The following is an 18,967-nucleotide window of genomic DNA, read 5'->3' as shown; positions in this document are numbered from 1 at the left end:
AGAAACTTCAGTTACATCTAAGCACACAGAGCTTTTACTGGGTGATTATACGGAAAAATGAAAGTGTTCCACTGTTTAGGTTAGCTAGAGAACAGTAACTATCCAGTATTATTGAGTTAAGGCGCAGCAAGTTTGAAGTCAAATGAACTTGGAGGTTGCATACAGTGCTTGGCTTTTATATAAAGCAAACTCAAGGTTGAATGCAGCATTCAAGTTGTAAAATGGATGTAGAACGGGTAAAAAAAACCTGCAATTACTTCAGTGACGATCCATTCAGGTTAAGAATTTTCATCTTTGCTGTTGCCATAGCAATCTGTTCCCCTGTCACTACCACATTAAAAATCCATTCTGTAAAACTGTTGTTGCCAATATTGAACACATAACAGACAAAAACATTTTTTTAATAGCTTAGATATCTTATTTGCAATGGGAAGAAGACCTAGATCTCAAAGAGATGCATGTGTACTTAAAAAAAAAATAATAATAATAAAAAGATTATTATTTCTGTAGTACATTGAAGGAACACAATATTTGTGCTGCATTATTTATGTCAGTGTAAAATAGTTTGCAAATAATACAGCAATGCAGTGTCAGTTGAACTCAAATAACTTGAACTCTTCTGCTAAGCTACAACAAACCCATATGTTCCCGAGTTAAGTATTTATTTTGGTAACATGCTGTAGCAGCAGGCTTTTGAAACTACATGGCTATTTAACCTTCTGCGACTCAATGAGTCTGATTCTCTTCAGGGATTGATTTCAGAGGATTCACCTGTACTAGAATAATTAGAGAATGGGAGAGGAGTTGTGGCTGCTAACAGTTCTATGTCTGTGATCTGATCTGAAATTACTCCTCTACAAAGCTCATCAACGACTTTAGATGGGTGTTGAATTGTAGGAACAGGTCCTTAAGCTTTTATTAGTGCATCCAAATGAGGGGTGACGGGGAAGAATTTGTAATTCAAAGCTAACATAGCAAGAGATGGTCTGACAAATCTCTTTACCAAAGCTGATTAATATTTAAATATCTTTCGGTAAAAAAGAAATACATACCTGTGTACACGTGTACAGATACATGTTTATATGTATTTACTCAGGGCTGAGATGCAGAAGTTCACTAAAATCACAAATAATAAATGAAATAAAATAAAATAATAAAAAGTGAGGAATTGACTAATGAAATCATAAAATAATGAGAAGTAGAAAATTGAACATACAGACTTTAGTTTGATCACCAACAGTGTAAATCTCATCCCTATTTGTGGTCAGCATCTCTGGTCTTTGTCCTTAAAATTTTTATGTTCTGTCCATACCATACTTCTTTGTTTCATGTTTTATGTCTTCCACTTGCCAATGTCCCTACACACTTCTGCTCCTCAGTTAACTCTGAGAGCCTGGATCAAGGGAGAGTGTTGATTTTATTCAGATGAAGCATTGGAGGAGAAGATACAGCCAATAGTTGCGATGCTATTGAGCATTAATAGAATTAATGGTGAGAAATGATTCTATTTTTTAGCTGCAAGCTGCATTTGGCAGGATCTTCTAAACTTTCCCCCTTTTTTTTTTTTTAACACAAAGTTAACTGTTTTTTGATGCAACGGTATCCTTCACATTTGAGGCTTCAGGGTTAGTTTTTTTTAAAGATATTATTAATTGTTATGTATTGTGGCAAACTACCCATTGGGGCTGCTCTGGAAGAGATGCTTCCTATTTTATTATGTTGGCCCATGACATCTGAGGGTGATGCTGGTGGTATGGCAGTAGAAGTCGAACCCTCCCACCAGTAGTTCATTACATTTTGTTGTTGCTTGACAGATGACAGCAGAGGGGCAGTCTGGCAAACTGGTGTCTGACATGGAAGTGTATATGAAGCAAGGAATGCAACTGAATTCCTCCATGTGGAAATAATGGCATCCATTGATATTCATCAATGCTTGCTCAGTGTTGATGGATACCAAACCATGGATCTTAGCACACTGAGGTGGTGGGGGCAGTATTTCAGTAGTGGTGACAGCAGCATGAAATCCAAGCCACATTCCAGGCAGCCATGGGGATTTTTATGGGCGCAGCATGCAGGCTTTTGTTCATTGCTGGCAAAAATGCATAGCTACTGATGGAGAGTATGTTGAAAAATAGTTTTCTGTAGCTGAGAATGTGCTCTATCAAATAGTGTTATTGTGCTCTTTGTATCTGATGTAGTTTCCATGGAAATAAACAGAAAGTATTACTTTTGGAGCAACCTACATCCATATTATTTCATTTGCTTCTCTTCACCTGTTTTTGCAATTCAAAATGTGAGATCCTTCAGAACATGATACTGGGTAACATTTACTCACGGGCTTAAACTGCAGATCTCCTACACTGTGAAGTTGCTTGTTTGTAGGCAAACAGAAAGTTGGCTCTTAATTTCCTCCTATCACTTTTCATTTTGGTTCTCTTTCCACACTGCAGGTATTTCAGGGGGTCAGCGGAAAAACCCAAGCAGACTTAGATAGAGGAAAGATTTGAAGTTATCTTTGACTTTTATAGACCTTTTTTATTAAAATGCTCAGAGCTGTAAATGTAGTAATAAGAAACTCATTTATCTTGACAAAAGTGCTGCCATAAACTATTCAGCACTCATAAAATAACCTTTTAAATTATTGTTTCTGCTGGTATCGATAAATTCATACAAAGTGCTTAAAGGTCAGGCATTGCCAGAAAAATGTCTTTTCAGCTTGTTAATTAAAGGTTTATAAGAATGTGCACCAGCTTGCTCTTTGGACAAATTGGAAAAAGGGAAGGAGAAAATAAAACCCCGCACGGGTGGAAATTAAGGTGTGGGATTAGCGAGTGATGAGTGTTTGATCCTTCAGGCTCAGCATGGCAAGCCTGGACAGTTTGGGAGTGAAAATAGTTGTCACTGACCTAAAAGTTAGCTGAGTTAAATGTGGCTCTACATCAACAGACGAGATGACATTAATCAACAGTGTGGATCAGACACTTGAAATAGGAAGTCTGGCTTGCATTTCCACCTGTACAGAAGTTTAGCCCTTACAACGTCATTTTGCCTCTAAATGTCAATTTTTTCATCACTGAAATGGAGACAGTAGTACTGAGTACTCTGAGATAAAAGATGAGATATGTTATAGGAATGGTTCAGAGTTTTCTATTGTTGAATTCTGCTTGTACAACATCTTGACCTATTTATCGTCCACGCTGAGAGAAAATAACAAACTAATGCAAACAGTGAATATTAAAATAGATTCTTAAATAGACTCCTGTCTGAAAATACTACAGTGCCACTATTACGGTGAGATCAAAATTTTGAATTTTCCCTCAGCCATGTGATTTATGCGCTGACACTGCTTGAATATTAAATAACAGATCCTTACCATAAAAACATTTGTAAACAGTAGGCTGCATCTTTGTCACTGAAAATTTCATAAGCCGAGAATGCCGTAATTTGTTTTTGCTCTCTTGAGATGGCTGCAGAACTCCTACTTCAGGAAAATAAATCTGAAGAATTTTTTCAGGGCGCAGGTGATAGAACTAATGATAGTTCATTCCTCTGATACTCGCAGACAATACATCCTGCCTTTGTTTTCAGGTGAAGAAGAGAGAACGGCATAGAGCAGTTTTATGGCATTTTTTTGTTTCTTATCATTCATGTTCCAGTGCTGTGTGTTTTTAACATAACAGAACTGGCACAGCAATGCACCTGGAGGCTGAGATGAGCTGCTTTCTCAGAGGATAGAGGCATTCTATTCCAGACACATTTTTTTTTCTCCTCCTGTGATCGATATTTGAAGTAGTATAAAAAAAGGAGATTTGTTACTCACGTGAAGTTTTTGTGCATCCTACCAGTTGATAACCACATCTTATCTAACTTTTGAGTAATTTGATTCTTATCTTTATAGTCAATTCCCAATTTCATTCAGTGTCAGCACTTCTGATTTTGATACATGGTATTCTGTTGGACGGTGTGAAAATCCTTGCAAATCCAGTCATATCTGCAGGAATATGAATATCTGAATATGAGTTTTCAAGGTCTATGGTAGCATGTATAGAAAAAGTAAGAACTTCAGGCACACTTTATGCATGACCTTCATGAAGGAAGAACTTCTTGTTACAGTTTGCAGTAGAGGGTTATGTGCAGCCCATGAGAAGTGATGTTTGCAGGGAAAACCTGGGCTCACTGCATTACCAAAGAAATCTTATTTTATTAATTAATAGTATTGGGATGGAGGGAAAATGTACATCATATTGTGTGAAATATGTAAACTTTCAGATTGTCTAATTTGAGTTTGTAAATTCTTTTTTGTTGTCCATCTTAAAAAGCAAAACAACTGGGCTGAATTAATGTAGCTCATGGTAATACAAAGCAGGAAGTAGCACTGCATCTACTAAGTGGCCATACAGCAAGTGGCTTCTCAAGTTCTCCTGCCCTTCAGGAATTCCTTGTGTCATCCTCCCCAGCATGTAAGACCATTATATTGAGAGAGGGCAAACAAGGCCATTCATGCAGATAGTTTTTTGTATCCTTCCTGTTTTTATTCGGTATGTCACTCTATAGGGATAGCTGCAGCGGAAACACCCCCATTCACTTCCTCACTTTGCTGACTCATGTAGGAAGGTAAAACTTGCTAATTCTTGTGTCTTCAGGTAGAAATTGTGTTGTTTTGGGGTATATTTTTACATGGACAGTCCAAGCTGCGTACCGATAATCTATGAGACTCGAGAAAAATGATCTTGCATGCTTATAGATATACAGTTCTCCTCAATGATCAACTCTGGCAATTTTTAAACTTTCTTGAAAATATAAAACCACACAACCAAATATCTCAAAGAAGAGTGGCAGTGTTGAAAATATAAACTCTGTATGACAGGTTTATTAAAAATATTATGCATGAAAATGTGTGGCATTCTTATCAAACACTGTAGTTAAAATGAAGCAGACTATTTTATGACTCTGATGTTGAAGTCTGAGAAGAACTCATCAACACGGACATAACACAGGCCTCTCTTTGCTTGAACTGACTTCATTATGCTTTCATTTTTATTGACAAATTTCATTATCAGTTTGGGATAACATTAGCATATTTTATTTTGCTGTCTGTAATCCAATGTCTTTGTTCGGAGGAGACTTAAGTTCAGAGAAATTCACTGGAACCTGTTTTTCTTTTGTTATTAGTCATTGCTAGCAACCAAATACATTTTTTCAGGTTTGTTTTGTGTTTTTTTTTTTTTCAGTGACTATGTCCCATGCTCTTATAACAGCAGCAATCTTCTTGCTTATATTGCCACAACATTCCAAAAGCAATTAGGAAACATTAGATAGAAGTTATACAAACTTGTCTTAAGAGTACTGGCCAGCTAACTAAAATATGAACTGCGTAAGAGGATGAATGAGTGGAAGAGGGTATAGGGGAAAAGTTAGAAATATTCTTTAGATGTAGAACCCACTGTTAAGTTTGTGAGTTATCTATCCTTTTTGTTGGAGAAAATAAGTACAAGTTATTTACAACATATCAAATTCAGTATTTTAGAAGCATCTGTGTGTGTCTTGAAAAAGATCTACCATTCAGACTGTCTGAAATAGATCTCATACCTCTATCTGCATCACTATAGATGGATGAAAAGCCAGTAAAGGAGTGAGGCTGAACAGTCACTGAGATTTTTTTAGGGGGAAAGGAGGAATTTAAATGTATTTGACGGTATTACAAAAGCATGTTTTACTTGTTCTGTTGTTGTCCTTCTGTATTCATAAGTGAGAAAGACATTAGTGGGTTAACAGACTCTCTGCTTAGAAAGTAATCTTTATGAGAAAGACATTTCCTCATTGAAGGAGCTACATCAGATCTCTTAAATAAGCTTTGAATAAAATTGTTATTCGAGGGAAGGGTGAATAAAGGTGGATGGTAATAGCTGCTGCATTGGTCCAAATGGATGCTGTCATAGAATCATAGAATGGCCTGGGTTGAAAAGGACCACAGTGATCATCTAGTTTCAACCCCCTGCTATATGCAGGGTTGCCAACCACCAGACCAGGCTGCCCAGAGCCACATCCAGCCTGGCCTTGAATGCCTCCAGGGATGGGGCATCCACAACTTCCTTGGGCAACCTGTTCCAGTGTGTCACCACCCTCTGTGTGAAAATCTTCCTCCTAATATCTAGCCTAAACCTCCCCTGCCTCAGTTTAAGACCATTTTCCACCCTCATAAACAGCTGTCGTAGCTGAATGTTATGTTACAGTGCGTTAAAGCAGATTTATAAGTAGCTTCCCATTTTAATAATTCACTATTTAATGTTTACTACGACAAAGTGAACTTCTTTTATGACTCTGGCAACCATGCAATGCATCACCTTCTAGTGCACATTTTGAAGTCTTGTGATGGTGCATTTCACCTTTCTCCAGATCTTTTAAAAACAAGCCTAGACAGCCTTCTGTTGTTGCCACATGGTTGTTTGCTGTGCGTACTAAAAAAAAAAAAAAAAGCACAATAACAAGGCACATCCTTCACACTCATAGTTAGGAGATGCTCTGAGAAGGCACAGGCTTTAATGAACAGTTCTTTGAAGTGAGTTAAAGAGAAGGAAAAGTAACTCTTTAGTCCAAGTCAATTGGGAAGGGAACCTCTGTGTAGAGTAGAGCCCGGGAAAACTATGCCTGTATTTTAAACCTTGTTCTACTGTTTCTTGTTTGTTTGGTTTTTTTTCAACAGACTTTGGGAACTATCACTGCAGTGCCCATTAAGGTTCCTCAGGTCAGCTCCTTGCAGAGGTTGGCAGGACAAGGACCAGCAGTGCTACCTCAGGTACGAAATACAGTTCCATGTGTTGTTTAATATGTATTCAGCTGTGTTCCCATCTGATGCCAAGTTCTGTGTAGGTTTGCACACCCATTTGACTAAACAAATTTAGTAGATCCTGTATGTTACAGGGCAACTCACCTTCAGTGAGTTGAAAAGCAGAGCTATAATTTTCTCCAATTTGTGAAGAAAAGAAATATCAGATATATTTTGGTAGTATACTGTTAGCACAATGAAAAGTCATAAGAAAAAAAACACCAACTCAGATTCATTGTGAAAGAACAAAATACATATGGCAAACTGTAAATTTAGGCTTTGTAAAATGAATCACAAATCATAGATGCAAAAAATCTGCAAATCTGTAATTTAAAAAGGAAGGTGGAAGTATTAACCTTTCTTTTCAGGATTTAGACTCAAACATTCTTTTTCTAACTTGCTTACTTTATCTCTGTTTATCCCAGTATAGAGTTTTGTCTCAACTAACCCAGATGCCAGACTGAGATTCTGTGTAGGGGTGACAGTATTAGGCCATTTATGCTCACAGTTTGAGACCTGAATTCTCTTTTCTGAATATCCAGCATAGTTTCCCTAATCATACACTCTGTTCCTCATTTCAGCCCTTCTTCACAGAAGCGTTAGATGTCATTTTCAACATGTGTCTTACTGCAGTAGTTATTCTTTCAGAGTCATGATTAGTAAGTGCAGATGTATTGCTCTTTGTGTAGCCCTCAGAGGTCTATTTTTCATATTTGAACATTTTTCTAACATTGAAGTCAATGTTAGGTCTTCCTATTGTTTCTTTCTTTTTTTATTTTTTTCTAATATTTTCTTAGTGGCAGAATCTAGTAGCAGATCTATGAACTAAATCTGCCTGGAGGAAGGAGTATTTGTATTTTCAAGATAAAGTTCTTAAATTCTCTCTTTAAATTGCATTTTGTAGAAAACAAAGCTGTGAACATAAAGTGAAGGTCATAGTTTTCTTATCAAGTTCGAGTCTTTGCTTTTCAGCTGTTCTTATGGCATAATGACACATTGATTCTTTGCCATTTTGGGGTGTCAAAGATGAGCAGATTGTTCCTGGAAATAGATGAAGTTTAAGAGCAGCGGAAAGACCTGTAAGAGGGACTTAAATTATTGTTAAGGTTATTTTTTAGCAGTGATGATGGCATTGCAAATGCTGCACTTAAAGAAGCATTAGTGTTTTTATACTTGTGTTAAATATACTTGTGTTAGATTCAATTTTGAAGAGTTGAAAAAAGTGGAATAACTTGTTTTCTATCTGTCTTTCTCTTGAGCTCATGGCAGTATTTGTATTTCTCTTTTTCATTTGTGTTAGAGAACAGTTTTTAATTTCAGGCCTGTTTATGCAATTTTACTTAGTATTAATGAAATATCAATGCTTCTGCAGCAGCCTTGGGCCATAGTTTACTAAATTTTCTATTTCATATAGACAACATTGGAAATAACCACACAACAATCTCACTTCTATCAGAACTAAAACTTAAGTATGCAGCTACATATAAGACCTCATTATCAGGAGTACTTCTGTTCTATGTGTTTTCTGAGTTTTCACAGGCCTAAATCTCCTTCTTCAGCAGTAGCCTCCCCCACTTGCAAGCTGTCTCCTCTTAAGCTCATCCTGGTCTGTGTGTTCATCTCCTGCTCAAAGCCTGCAGAGAAGTTTAAAATTTTCATATTGTTTCCTGGAGAACTCCCCCACCCACCAAAACTTTCTGCTTGATGTTTAGAAGAGATCAAGTTTTCATTTTGAAATTATTTTGGAAATGAAGGGATATTTAGTATCTTCCAGGAGGAGCTGGAAAACATGCTGTACTGAATCCTGTCACAATCCATGGCTATTGTGCATTAGTTTTGGTTACAGGGCAGGCTGGCTACTAACCTTATTTTGTCCCTCCTGGCTGACTTCCATAGCTCACGCACCTTGTTCTGAGTTGGTGGTGCAATGCTACCATTCCAGGACTGATTTTCTGAGAGGCAGCTTTGTCACTGTTGCCCAAACATATTAACAATCAGGGCTCAAATGAGTTTGGCATTTGCTATAACCTTACTCCAGTGCCCCCGTAGCAGCAAATTAAAGGGACAGCATTTTCACAACAAACCAGAATTCATTACTCCTCTAGAATATAACCTATCACACAAAAGACTGAAGCAGTACAATGTCCATATTCATGCATGTTATCCAAGGCTGAACATTGTTCTGCATCCTAACCTTCCCCAACCTCCACCTGTGCGATGTCTGGCTTTACTAATGGGTAATGAAGAGCCCTAAGAGCAATGAAGTCATGGCAGCAAAGGTTTCAGTCAGCCCACCAACATGCCTACCTTCTTACTCAAGCAGCTAAGTTTAGCTGCAGTTTATGCTAGTGTAGCATCAGGTACAGGGACAATCTCTTGAACTGGCTTAATCATGTCTATATGTACCTCTCTTCTTATCTATGGAGTGGTTGAAGGCCTGATATTGCCATTTGTATTTATATTTTGATGTTTTGATGCTTTCATTGTTCCTAATCAAGGCTCTCGATTTACCTCAATGCAGTCAACCAGAAAATCACCATACAAGTAAACTGAGGCACTTAACTATATTTAAATGAAACAATACATGCAGCTTTCTCATTCTCCACATTTGTATGGATACAAATTACAAATTTATTTTGATCGTTTGAATGGGTTTATGACATGACCCCCTGGGAGCTCTTCCATATGGGGAATGAAGATTCAGAATTTGCATGCTCATACAAACAAGTGATGGGTATCAAAATCCCATTACTTTTTGCAGTACTGCTATTAAAGAGAGAACAAACAAACATTAATTACAAGTTCATTGCATAATACAAACAATATTTCTTTAGGCATTCATTATTTGCCAAAACAAGATTCTTTGGCAGACTTCTTTTCTTTTTCCAATTTTTTTTTTTTTTTTTTTTCCCAGAATATGTGGTTATCATCAAACCCAACTCATGATTCCACACAGTACCACCCAAAACCAAACCCTATATGTGAGCTTGTTGCACAAACACTCTTTGAACTCCTGCATCTTGAGGCCATGCTCACTGCCCTGGGCAGCCTGTTGCAGAGCCTGACCACCCTGTGGTGCAGACCCTGAACTTAATCCCCAGCTGCCCTCCCCTGTCACAGCTCCACGCCGTTCCCTCGGGCCCTGTCGCTGTCACACAGAGCAGAGCTCAGCGCTGCCCCTCCGCTCCCTGTGAGGAGCTGCAGCTGCCATCAGGCCTCCCCTCAGCTCCTCTGCTCTGGGCCCAACACACCAAGGGACCTCAGCTGATTCTCATACATCTTCCTCTCAAGACCTTTCGCCATCTTTGCAGCCCTCCTTTGGATGATCTCTAATAGTTTTATGTCCTTGTATTGTGATGCCCAAACCTGCACACAGGACTTGAGATGAGGACATAAAAGTGTAGAGCAGAGCAGGACAATCCAGATCTTCTTTTTCATCTTACGTTGGCCTTTGAAGCTTCCAGTTGAGTGAGATATTTTTAAACTGCAGACTCTTCACTTCACTCTCAGAAGCAACTTGTGGAGTTCTTTTACTGAAACACACAGGTGATGCACTCTTATTCTCAAGTTGTCCCTCTTCTCAGTGGCACCCATTAGCTGTAAGGAAGGGTGGCCCCTTCACAGGCTGGGGCTTCAGTTTCCAGCTGAGGTGCAGAAAATCCGTTCAGTTTGAACCTTTTTACATAGAAATGTCAGTCAATGTAGCCACCTGAAGGCACATGAAAAAAAAAAATCTTAGTTTCAGTTCTTTCAGCGGAGCATTTTCAATAAAGCAGTCAAGGTATTAAAATAAACCTCCCATTTTGTTGTCTGTAATTTGGGCCCAATCCAGTTCTTGCTGAAATTAATAGAGAGATTGTGATGATTTGAAGAGCAGTTAAATCAGATTATAATGCTATTTCCCTGACCTATTTTTCCACTCTTGCTTGAAGGCAGGGCTTGAGATTGCTTTGCTCATGACATTCCTGACTAGAATAGTGCAGAGCTGTGTGGCAGAAGCCCATGCTGGAACTATCACGTGGATTAATGGTGAACAGAAACAGGAACTGTTTTACATAAAATGTGAGTGTTTTTCAATAGACCCTAGCCAATTCTGCTGTCAAGTGCTGCCTATTTTTTCTCTTCAGGAGTGATTTTACGGTGCGTCATTCAGTAAGATCTGCATTCAGTCACTAGACTGCAGGCTGCATTGGGGCAAAAATGGCTTTGTTACCATACTTTTTTTCATTGCAGGGGCAGCATGAGCCCAACCAGAGGCTGTGGTCTCTACATGTTCTCATAACCTAAAAGCACATTTGCATTTATAACACTTCTTGTCATAGTTATCATCAGCGCAGTTCCACCAGCAGCTGCTACTTCTCTTCACATGTGTACCCAAACCAACTCTTGGCTTCCTCGGTGACAGTACTTGTGGAAAATTTCTTGAAAGGAAAACAACCCTTCTAGCCAGCACCTGAGCTGTGTGATAGCAGGAAAAATGTTCTCAGACTGGTCTGTGGCAAAGCATCTCTCTGTTTGTATCCTAAGTCTAAAACAATCATTACTTTCAAATGTAATATGTAAAGACCGGGCATAGGCATAAAATATGGAAAAAATATTATTACTAAATGTGAGTTGGCCTTTGTGAAGCTGGGAAAGAAGCTGGTTGATATGCATGTCTGTATCAGAAGTTAAACTGAATTGTTCAAGAGAGACAAAAGTATTTTATTATTTGTTTGAGTATGGAACAATTGAATTGGGCAAAGTCATTATTACAGTGTCAGAGGAGCAAAGGACTATAATCCCCTAAGGGTTGTTGTGCACCTTTCTGCTACATAACCCTCTGCACTTCAGAGGGGATGTGTTGGAATGCTAGTGGAGAAGGAGTCATAATCTAATTCAAGGTACCTTAATCAGCATGCTGTATAACCTAGCAAAGGGTTTTCCAATAATATTTAATATTCATGGCCTGTATGCATGCAGAAAACATAGAAACAAAATTGCTTTTTCAAGGGAAAGGTTTGCATAGGTCTGGCTGAAAAATGTAGCCCTTAAAAAATATATTGTTAATCTGTTTTATTCTATCTATATAGGTTTTTATACTGTGCTTGTCACTGTATTTGGAACGCCTTCCAGTAAGCAGAAAGATTAACATCTGCTGTAAGCTATTTCTTCTCTCATGCTTTCCCTTTGGGAAGAAGCATGTGCAGCTGAGTGTTCTGGTTAGCGTTTCTTTTTATCAGTTTGCTTATTTTTAATAGGCATGTTACTATTAATTACATGCCTCTGTATATTTCTGTCAAAGGAGGGTAACACAGAAAATATTTATTGTCAAAAGTGATGCAGTTTATGTTCTGTGAACATAAGAAGGTTGAGTCCTCTCCCTGTGTAAGCATCAGTCTGGCTGTAGAGATTCTCTGCACCATGGATGCATGACCTCCTCTGCTTTTCATACTGAGAGTTTCATGGGAAGCTTGGAAGATAGGATGGAGCAGTATGGGATAGTATAGAATGGAATAGAACAGAACGGATCAGAACAGAATGGAATGGAACGTTTGAAGGGACCTTCAAAGATCACTGAGTCGGACTGCCTGACCACTTTGGGACTAGCCAAGTCAAAGCATGTTATTGAGGGCATTGTTAAAATACTCCTTGAATGCTGACAGACATGGGCACCAGCCACCTCTGTAGGAAGTCTATTCCAGTGCTTGAGCACCCTCATGATGAAAACATGGCAATTTGTAAGAATCTTGGTGACTTGTTCATGGATAGGTCTGATAGGCAGCCTGCATTGCTGATAGAATCATGGGTTTTCTGGAGCATACAGAATCACAGAATCACAGAATGACCTGGGTTGGAGGGGACCTCAAGGATCATGTAGTTCCAACCCCCCTGCCTAGCAGGGCCACCGAACATACACCTTTACTAGATCAGGTTGCCCAGAGCCTCGTCCAACCTGGTCTTGAACACCTCCAAGGACGGGGCATCCACAACATCCCTGGGCAGCCTGTTCCAGGACCTAACCACCCTCCTAGTAAAAAACTTCCCCCTAACATCCAACCTAAATCTTCCCTCTTTTAACTTAAAACCATTTCCCCGTGTCCTGCTATTATCAGCCCTTATGAAGAGTTTACTCCCCTCCTGGGAGTAAGTTCCCTTCAGATATTGAAAGGCTGCAATGAGGTCGCCCCGCAACCTTCTCTTCTCCAGGCTGAACAAACCCAACTCCCTCAGCCTGTCCTCATAGGGGAGGTGCTCCAGCCCCCTGATCATCTTCGTGGCCCTCCTCTGGACCCTTTCCAAAATCTCCATGTCTTTTTTGTACTGAGGGCTCCACACCTGAACACAGTACTCCAGATGGGGCCTCACAAGAGCAGAGTAGAGAGGGACAATCACCTCCCTATCCCTGCTGACCACCCCTCTCCTGATGGAGCCCAGGATCCCATTTGCTTTCCGGGCTGCCAGAGCGCACTGCTGGCTCATGTTAAGTTTCTCATCTATCAGGACCCCTAGGTCTTTCTCTGCCGAGCTGCTCTCAAGGACAACTCCCCCCAGCCTGTACAGGTGCCTGGGGTTCTTCCGGCCCAAGTGCAAAACCTTGCACTTTGCCTTATTGAACCTCATTAGGTTCACCCGAGCCCAGCTTTCCAGCCTGTCAAGGTCCCTCTGAATGGCCTCCATTCCCTCCACCGTATCGACTGCACCACTCAGCTTGGTGTCATCAGCAAACTTGCTGAGGGTGCACTCCATTCCCTCATCGATGTCATTAATAAAGATGTTAAAGAGCACCGGTCCCAAGACAGACCCTTGAGGGACACCGCTCGTTACCGGCCTCCACCTGGACATAGAGCCATTGACCACCACCCTCTGTCTGCGGCCTTTCAACCAATTGCTTATCCATCTAGTTGTCCACCCGTCAAATCCACCTCCCTCCAGTTTGGAGATGAGGATGTGATGGGGGACCATGTCAAAGGCCTTGCTCAGGTCCAGGTAAATGACATCAGTTGCCTTCCCTTCGTCCACCAATGCCGTCACTCCATCATAGAAGGCCACAAGATTAGTTAAGCATGACCTTCCCCTGGTGAAGCCATGCTGGCTATCTAGGATCACGTGCTCGTTCTTTATGTGATCAAGCATATTGTCCAGGAGGATCTGTTCCATAATCTTCCCAGGCACGGAGGTGAGACTCACCGGCCTGTAGTTACCTGGGTCCTCCCTGCTCCCCTTCTTGTAAATGGGAGTGACGTGACCCTTCCTCCAATCGTCCGGGACCTCACCTGACAGCCACGACTTCTCAAATATGATGGAGAGCGGCTCAGCAACCACCTCAGCCAGCTCCTTCAGGACCCTGGGATGCACGCCATCTGGCCCCATAGACTTATACTCATTCAGTCTAAGGAGGCACTCTCGGACTTGCTCAACCCTTACAGTGGGGAGGGATTTACCTCCTTGGTCCCCACATAGAGGTATGGGGGTGCAAGACTTAGGGACGTGAAAAAGACTAGAATCCTGGCCACCAGTGAAGACCGAGGTGAAGAACTCATTCAGCACCTCAGCTTTCTCTTCATCTGTTGAAGCCATTTCTCCTTTTAAATTTACCAAAGTAGGTACGCCCGTTTTGGCCTGTCTCTTCTGGCCAATGTACCTGTAGAAGGTTTTCTTATTGTTTTTCACGTCCCTGGCCAAGTTCAGTTCTGCCTGCGCCTTGGCTTTCCTGATCCCACGTCTGCAAGTCCGGACGGCATCCCTGTATTCTTCCCAGGTGACACAGCCTTGTTTCCAGAGCTTGTACACCCCTTTCTTCACCCTCAGTTCTCTTAGCAGGTCCTTGCTGAGCCATGCCGGTTTTCTACCTCTCCTGCCCACTTTCTTAATCAGGGGAATGGAGACCTCTTGTGCTGCCAGGAGGGCATCCTTGAAGAGCAGCCAGCTCTCCTCAACGTCCTTATCTTTGAGGGCAGCGCGCCAGGGGATCTTGGCCAGCATTCCATTGAGTAGCTTGAAGTCTGCTCTTCTAAAGTTCAGCGTCCTGGTCCTGCTCTTTACCAGGCCCACATCGCTTGAGATCACAAACTCAACCAGGGCATGATCGCTGGAGCCTAGGCATCCTCCAACCTTGACGCCTTTGATGATCTCCTCAGCGTTGGTGAGCAGCAGGTCCAGCAACGCTTGACCTCTGGTCGGTCTGTCCAATACCTGAACCAGAAAGCTATCATCAATGGATTCCAAGAGCCTTCTGGAGCTCTTGCAGCTCGCCGTGTGGTTTTTCCAACAAATGTCCGGATGGTTGAAGTCCCCCACCAGGACAAGAGCCCGTGAGGCAGACGCCTCACGCATCTGGAGCAAGAAAGCCTCATCAGCAGCCTCCCCTTGGTCAGGTGGCCTGTAGTATACCCCTAATACCAGCTGACCTTTATTAGTCCCATCTCTAATCCTAACCCACAGGCTCTCAACCTGTTCTTGACTGTTTCTCATGGGGAGCTCCTCACAGTTTATCCAATCTCTGACATAGAGAGCAACTCCCCCACCCTTCCTACCTCTCCTATCTCTCCTAAAGAGTCTATAGCCGTCGATGGCAGTATCCCAATTGTGGGAGTCATCCCACCATGTTTCTGTGATAGCAACAATGTCATAACTTTCAGAATGCATCACAGTTTCCAGTTCCTCCTTCTTGTTACTCAGGCTTCGTGCATTAGTATAAAGGCACTTCAGCCGGGCTGTCCGTCTCACCACCTTCATAAGCGATCCAGGATCCGCTAGAACAGCAGCATCCCCAGCATCCCCCTGCCCTACTCCCTCCTTTTGCACTCTGCCATCATTGCCCACAGAGTTTGGTACAATCCCTCGAATGAACCGTTCAACCCCAGTAGCCTTTATTTTGCCCCCTTCCCCCTTCATTCCTAGTTTAAAGACCTGTCAATGAGTCCCGCTAATTCTTCAGCTAATACCCTCTTACCCCTCAGGGACAGGCTGCTTGCATCAGCAGCCATCATGCCAGGTGCAGTGTAGATTGCCCCATGGTCAAAAAAGCCGAAATTCTTGTGTCTGCACCAGCTCTTAAGCCATCTATTTAAGAGTTGGGTTTTTCGGATCCACCCTGTACCTTTTCCCGACACCACGGGCGTAGAAGAAAAGATCACCTGCACCCCAGCTCCTTCTAGTATTCGCCCCATTCCCCTGAAGTCTTTCTTGATGGACCTCAGGCTTTCCTTGCCAACTTCCTCGCTGCCAGCCTGAATTATTAAAAGTGGGTAGTAGTCTGAAGGCTGAATCAACCTAGAAATTTTCTTTGAAATGTCCCTGACCCGTGCCCCAGGAAGGCAGCACACTTCAGAGTGCTTCATGTTAGGTATTTTACATTGCTCTAGTGCAACCAAGATGGAAGAAGATGTGAATAAGGTACTATGATTATAACTGTTCCTTGTAGATGAGAGTGTGCTGGCTGTTGGCCCTGGCAAGAAATCCAATTTTCTGGAAAAAGATGAGTATGTACATGAAGCAAAAGGGACTGTACCTAGATACAAACTTTCCAAAATACCTCCCTCTGTTTTCTCTATCTGATTTTCTGTTCATTATGAGGGAACTGATCTGTGGTAGTTGTGAAGGAGAAGAATTGGATGTTACTTGTCCTTGACTTCTTCAAAGTGTCATGAGCATTTTGAAAAGAACCTGGAAAAAACTGATCTCCACGATAGTCTGCAAGTAAGAACCAAAAATACGCATACAACCCCCAGGAAAGATTAAAGCAATTCTAACATTCAACCTTGTACCTTCTCCACTGTTAAAATCTCATGTTTCTCCAGATAAAGTTTTTTGGTTTTGACAAGTCAGGGCTGGTCAGATTATTATAATGTGCCATTATTATCTAGAATCACAAAAAGATTTTAATGTGATGGACAGCATTAAACTGTGACATTCCCATCTTTAAAGTGACACCAGAATGTCACTTAGGGAAAGCCAGCTGTGTGGGATGGTCCAGAGCCCAACCATAAATGTATAAGGATAGGAAGAAAGTGGACAGATGTTCACTGGGTTGTGCCTAAAGTCTTCATGGACACCTTGTAGATAAATTAAAGCAAGTTAATCACAGATGAATATCTGAGAGAGAAGCAAGCTGGCTTGTAATACTGAAGAGAGTAGAAATAGAAGTGAGTTATTGACTGGTGTGTTTAATCACAGTCTAGCTTTTATATTTCTATTGTAATCTTAAATAATAAGGATTACATTCTTTTCTCAGAGGCACACAGATAACTGTATATTCAAGAACAGGATCACTGTGCAGAAGGAAAAAGCAGAAATCCTTGTCAACTTTAACCCGTACTTGTTACTTTTTTTTAATTATATTGATTTTAATTTGCTGGCTTAATAATAGTTTTACCCTTTGTAAATGGATAAGAGCTACTTTATGAATCATCATCTCAATAGCTCCAATGCCAAACTAGAAAATACAGTCAGTATAATTGAGGAGAAAATGTGCGTTTCCTTAGCAAAAGTCAGTTAAGTTCCTGTGAAAATGCAGTTTGTGTTTGAAATGCTGATAATGTATTTAATAAAGAACTCCCACCTGACTGCCTCCCACCAACATCTGCAGAAAGCAGAGATGGCAGATTCCAGCACGAACAACACTATCAGCTTTCCGTTCTGTAGCATGAAGCAAGGCTGAAGGAGAAGAAAAAATGAGATTAAATACTTTCGTTGACCTAAAAATTGTACAGGGGTTATGTTACCTGGGTGTCCCCTTGTTTCTAAAGTTGTCTATCCACGACTAACAAGTTGAAATACCAAAAAACAGTAGGTGTGTGATCCAGAGGAAAATATCCAGCGTACAACATATGATTTGGAAAAAAAAAAAAAAAAAAAAAAGTAAAAATATTACAGAATGATTCTTCATTTGCATGGCAGGTAGAATGAGAGACTTAAGTTTCATTCTCAGGTGCTAACTGTGGTTCTGGCCAACATGAATTGCTGTTGATTTCAGTAAAGAAGAAGACTTCTTCCCTGGTTCAGCCTTTCCAGAGCAGCAAGGATTGGAAATGTGGGCTGCAGAACTTGCTTAAGTTTCACCCTTTGTTTCATATGATTCCTCTCAGTTTTCAGGGACAGATGAAGACACTACGAAGAGGCTGATATTTTATGAGGGTGGATTCATTGAACAGAGTCATCTTGCTCAGCATTTTTTCATGGAGCACAGTGAAGATAAAAACTTCTTTTTTTTTGTGAGGCTCCATCAATGGGAAGGAAGAAAAGTCCATGTGGATCCACAGTCACTTGTGTTTTTAAATCTTGCCACCGTGGCAAGAAAATAAACTGTGTTTATTTTGACTGTGATCAGACCAATCTGATGACAACAGAAGCTAATCAAGAAAGATACTAAAAATCAATGAAAGTAGAAATGCTTTTATTTGGGTCTGCTGGATGTTAGGGTATGTCATTACTGTGAAGTTATGAAGAACCTGTTTTTCTGCCCAATTTTTATTGATTTAAAAAAAAAAAAAGATGGAGAAAGTCAGTCCTCAGCTGCCATAAATAGATACAGCTTTACTGAAGTCACTGTGCATCTGTTCATTCTGGTGAAGGTTATAATTACCCCATATTGCAATCATTTTATCAGCCATAGCTAATGTTTTCTGTGTGATCCTCTGAAGCTTTTCAAGAATGAAAGCTCTGTCTGCTGCTCCCAGCACTTTGCCTCTGTGACATATGAATTGTGCCAAATACATTTTGAGTTTTTGTTTTTAAGCTCCCAGTACAAGGGTGAAGTGAAAATAAAGTGTGAATAATGGTCTTTCTCTCAAAGGCAATGTGATATTGCGTTGAGCTGAAAAATTTGCTCTCGTACATATCGCCCCTGCCAGTATGAAGGGCTGATTGATGCTGAGCACGATCCAGCTTATATCTAGTACTGGGAAGGGGGAGGGCTTTTCAGTGCTGCTGACAAAGCTATAGCAACATCCAGGACTGGAGGCTGAACTTAGGCAAATTCAACCTTGCAATAAAACGCCACTTGCAAGCATAATAAAATATTAGAAGTTTTTGGGGCTGACGATGAATTCATCATTAAGAAGTCCTTCATATTTTCTGTTAAAATCAGACTTAAGTTTCTGGGATAAATTCTATGGCCATTTTGTGACTTGGAGGATCATGATGATCTCTTTTGGTTTT

At 40.8% G+C, this 18,967-nt stretch overlaps 1 protein-coding gene across 1 annotated transcript in view; it reads left to right on the top strand.

Moving 5' to 3' along the window:
• The window catches only part of PHF21B (PHD finger protein 21B), a 68,468-nt gene that overhangs the window by 16,757 nt on the left and 32,744 nt on the right, over positions 1 to 18,967 (top strand). The window contains exon 2 of the mRNA XM_031597236.2: positions 6,704 to 6,796. Within this exon, the coding sequence (XP_031453096.2) occupies positions 6,704 to 6,796 (93 nt within the window). The remainder of the gene's footprint in view (positions 1 to 6,703; positions 6,797 to 18,967) is intronic.

The sequence above is a fragment of the Phasianus colchicus genome, chromosome 1 (assembly GCF_987193195.1).
Source record: "Phasianus colchicus chromosome 1, bPhaCol1.hap1.1, whole genome shotgun sequence".
In the NCBI taxonomy this organism is placed as follows: domain Eukaryota; kingdom Metazoa; phylum Chordata; class Aves; order Galliformes; family Phasianidae; genus Phasianus; species Phasianus colchicus.
This window is presented reverse-complemented; position numbering and strand designations above follow the sequence as displayed.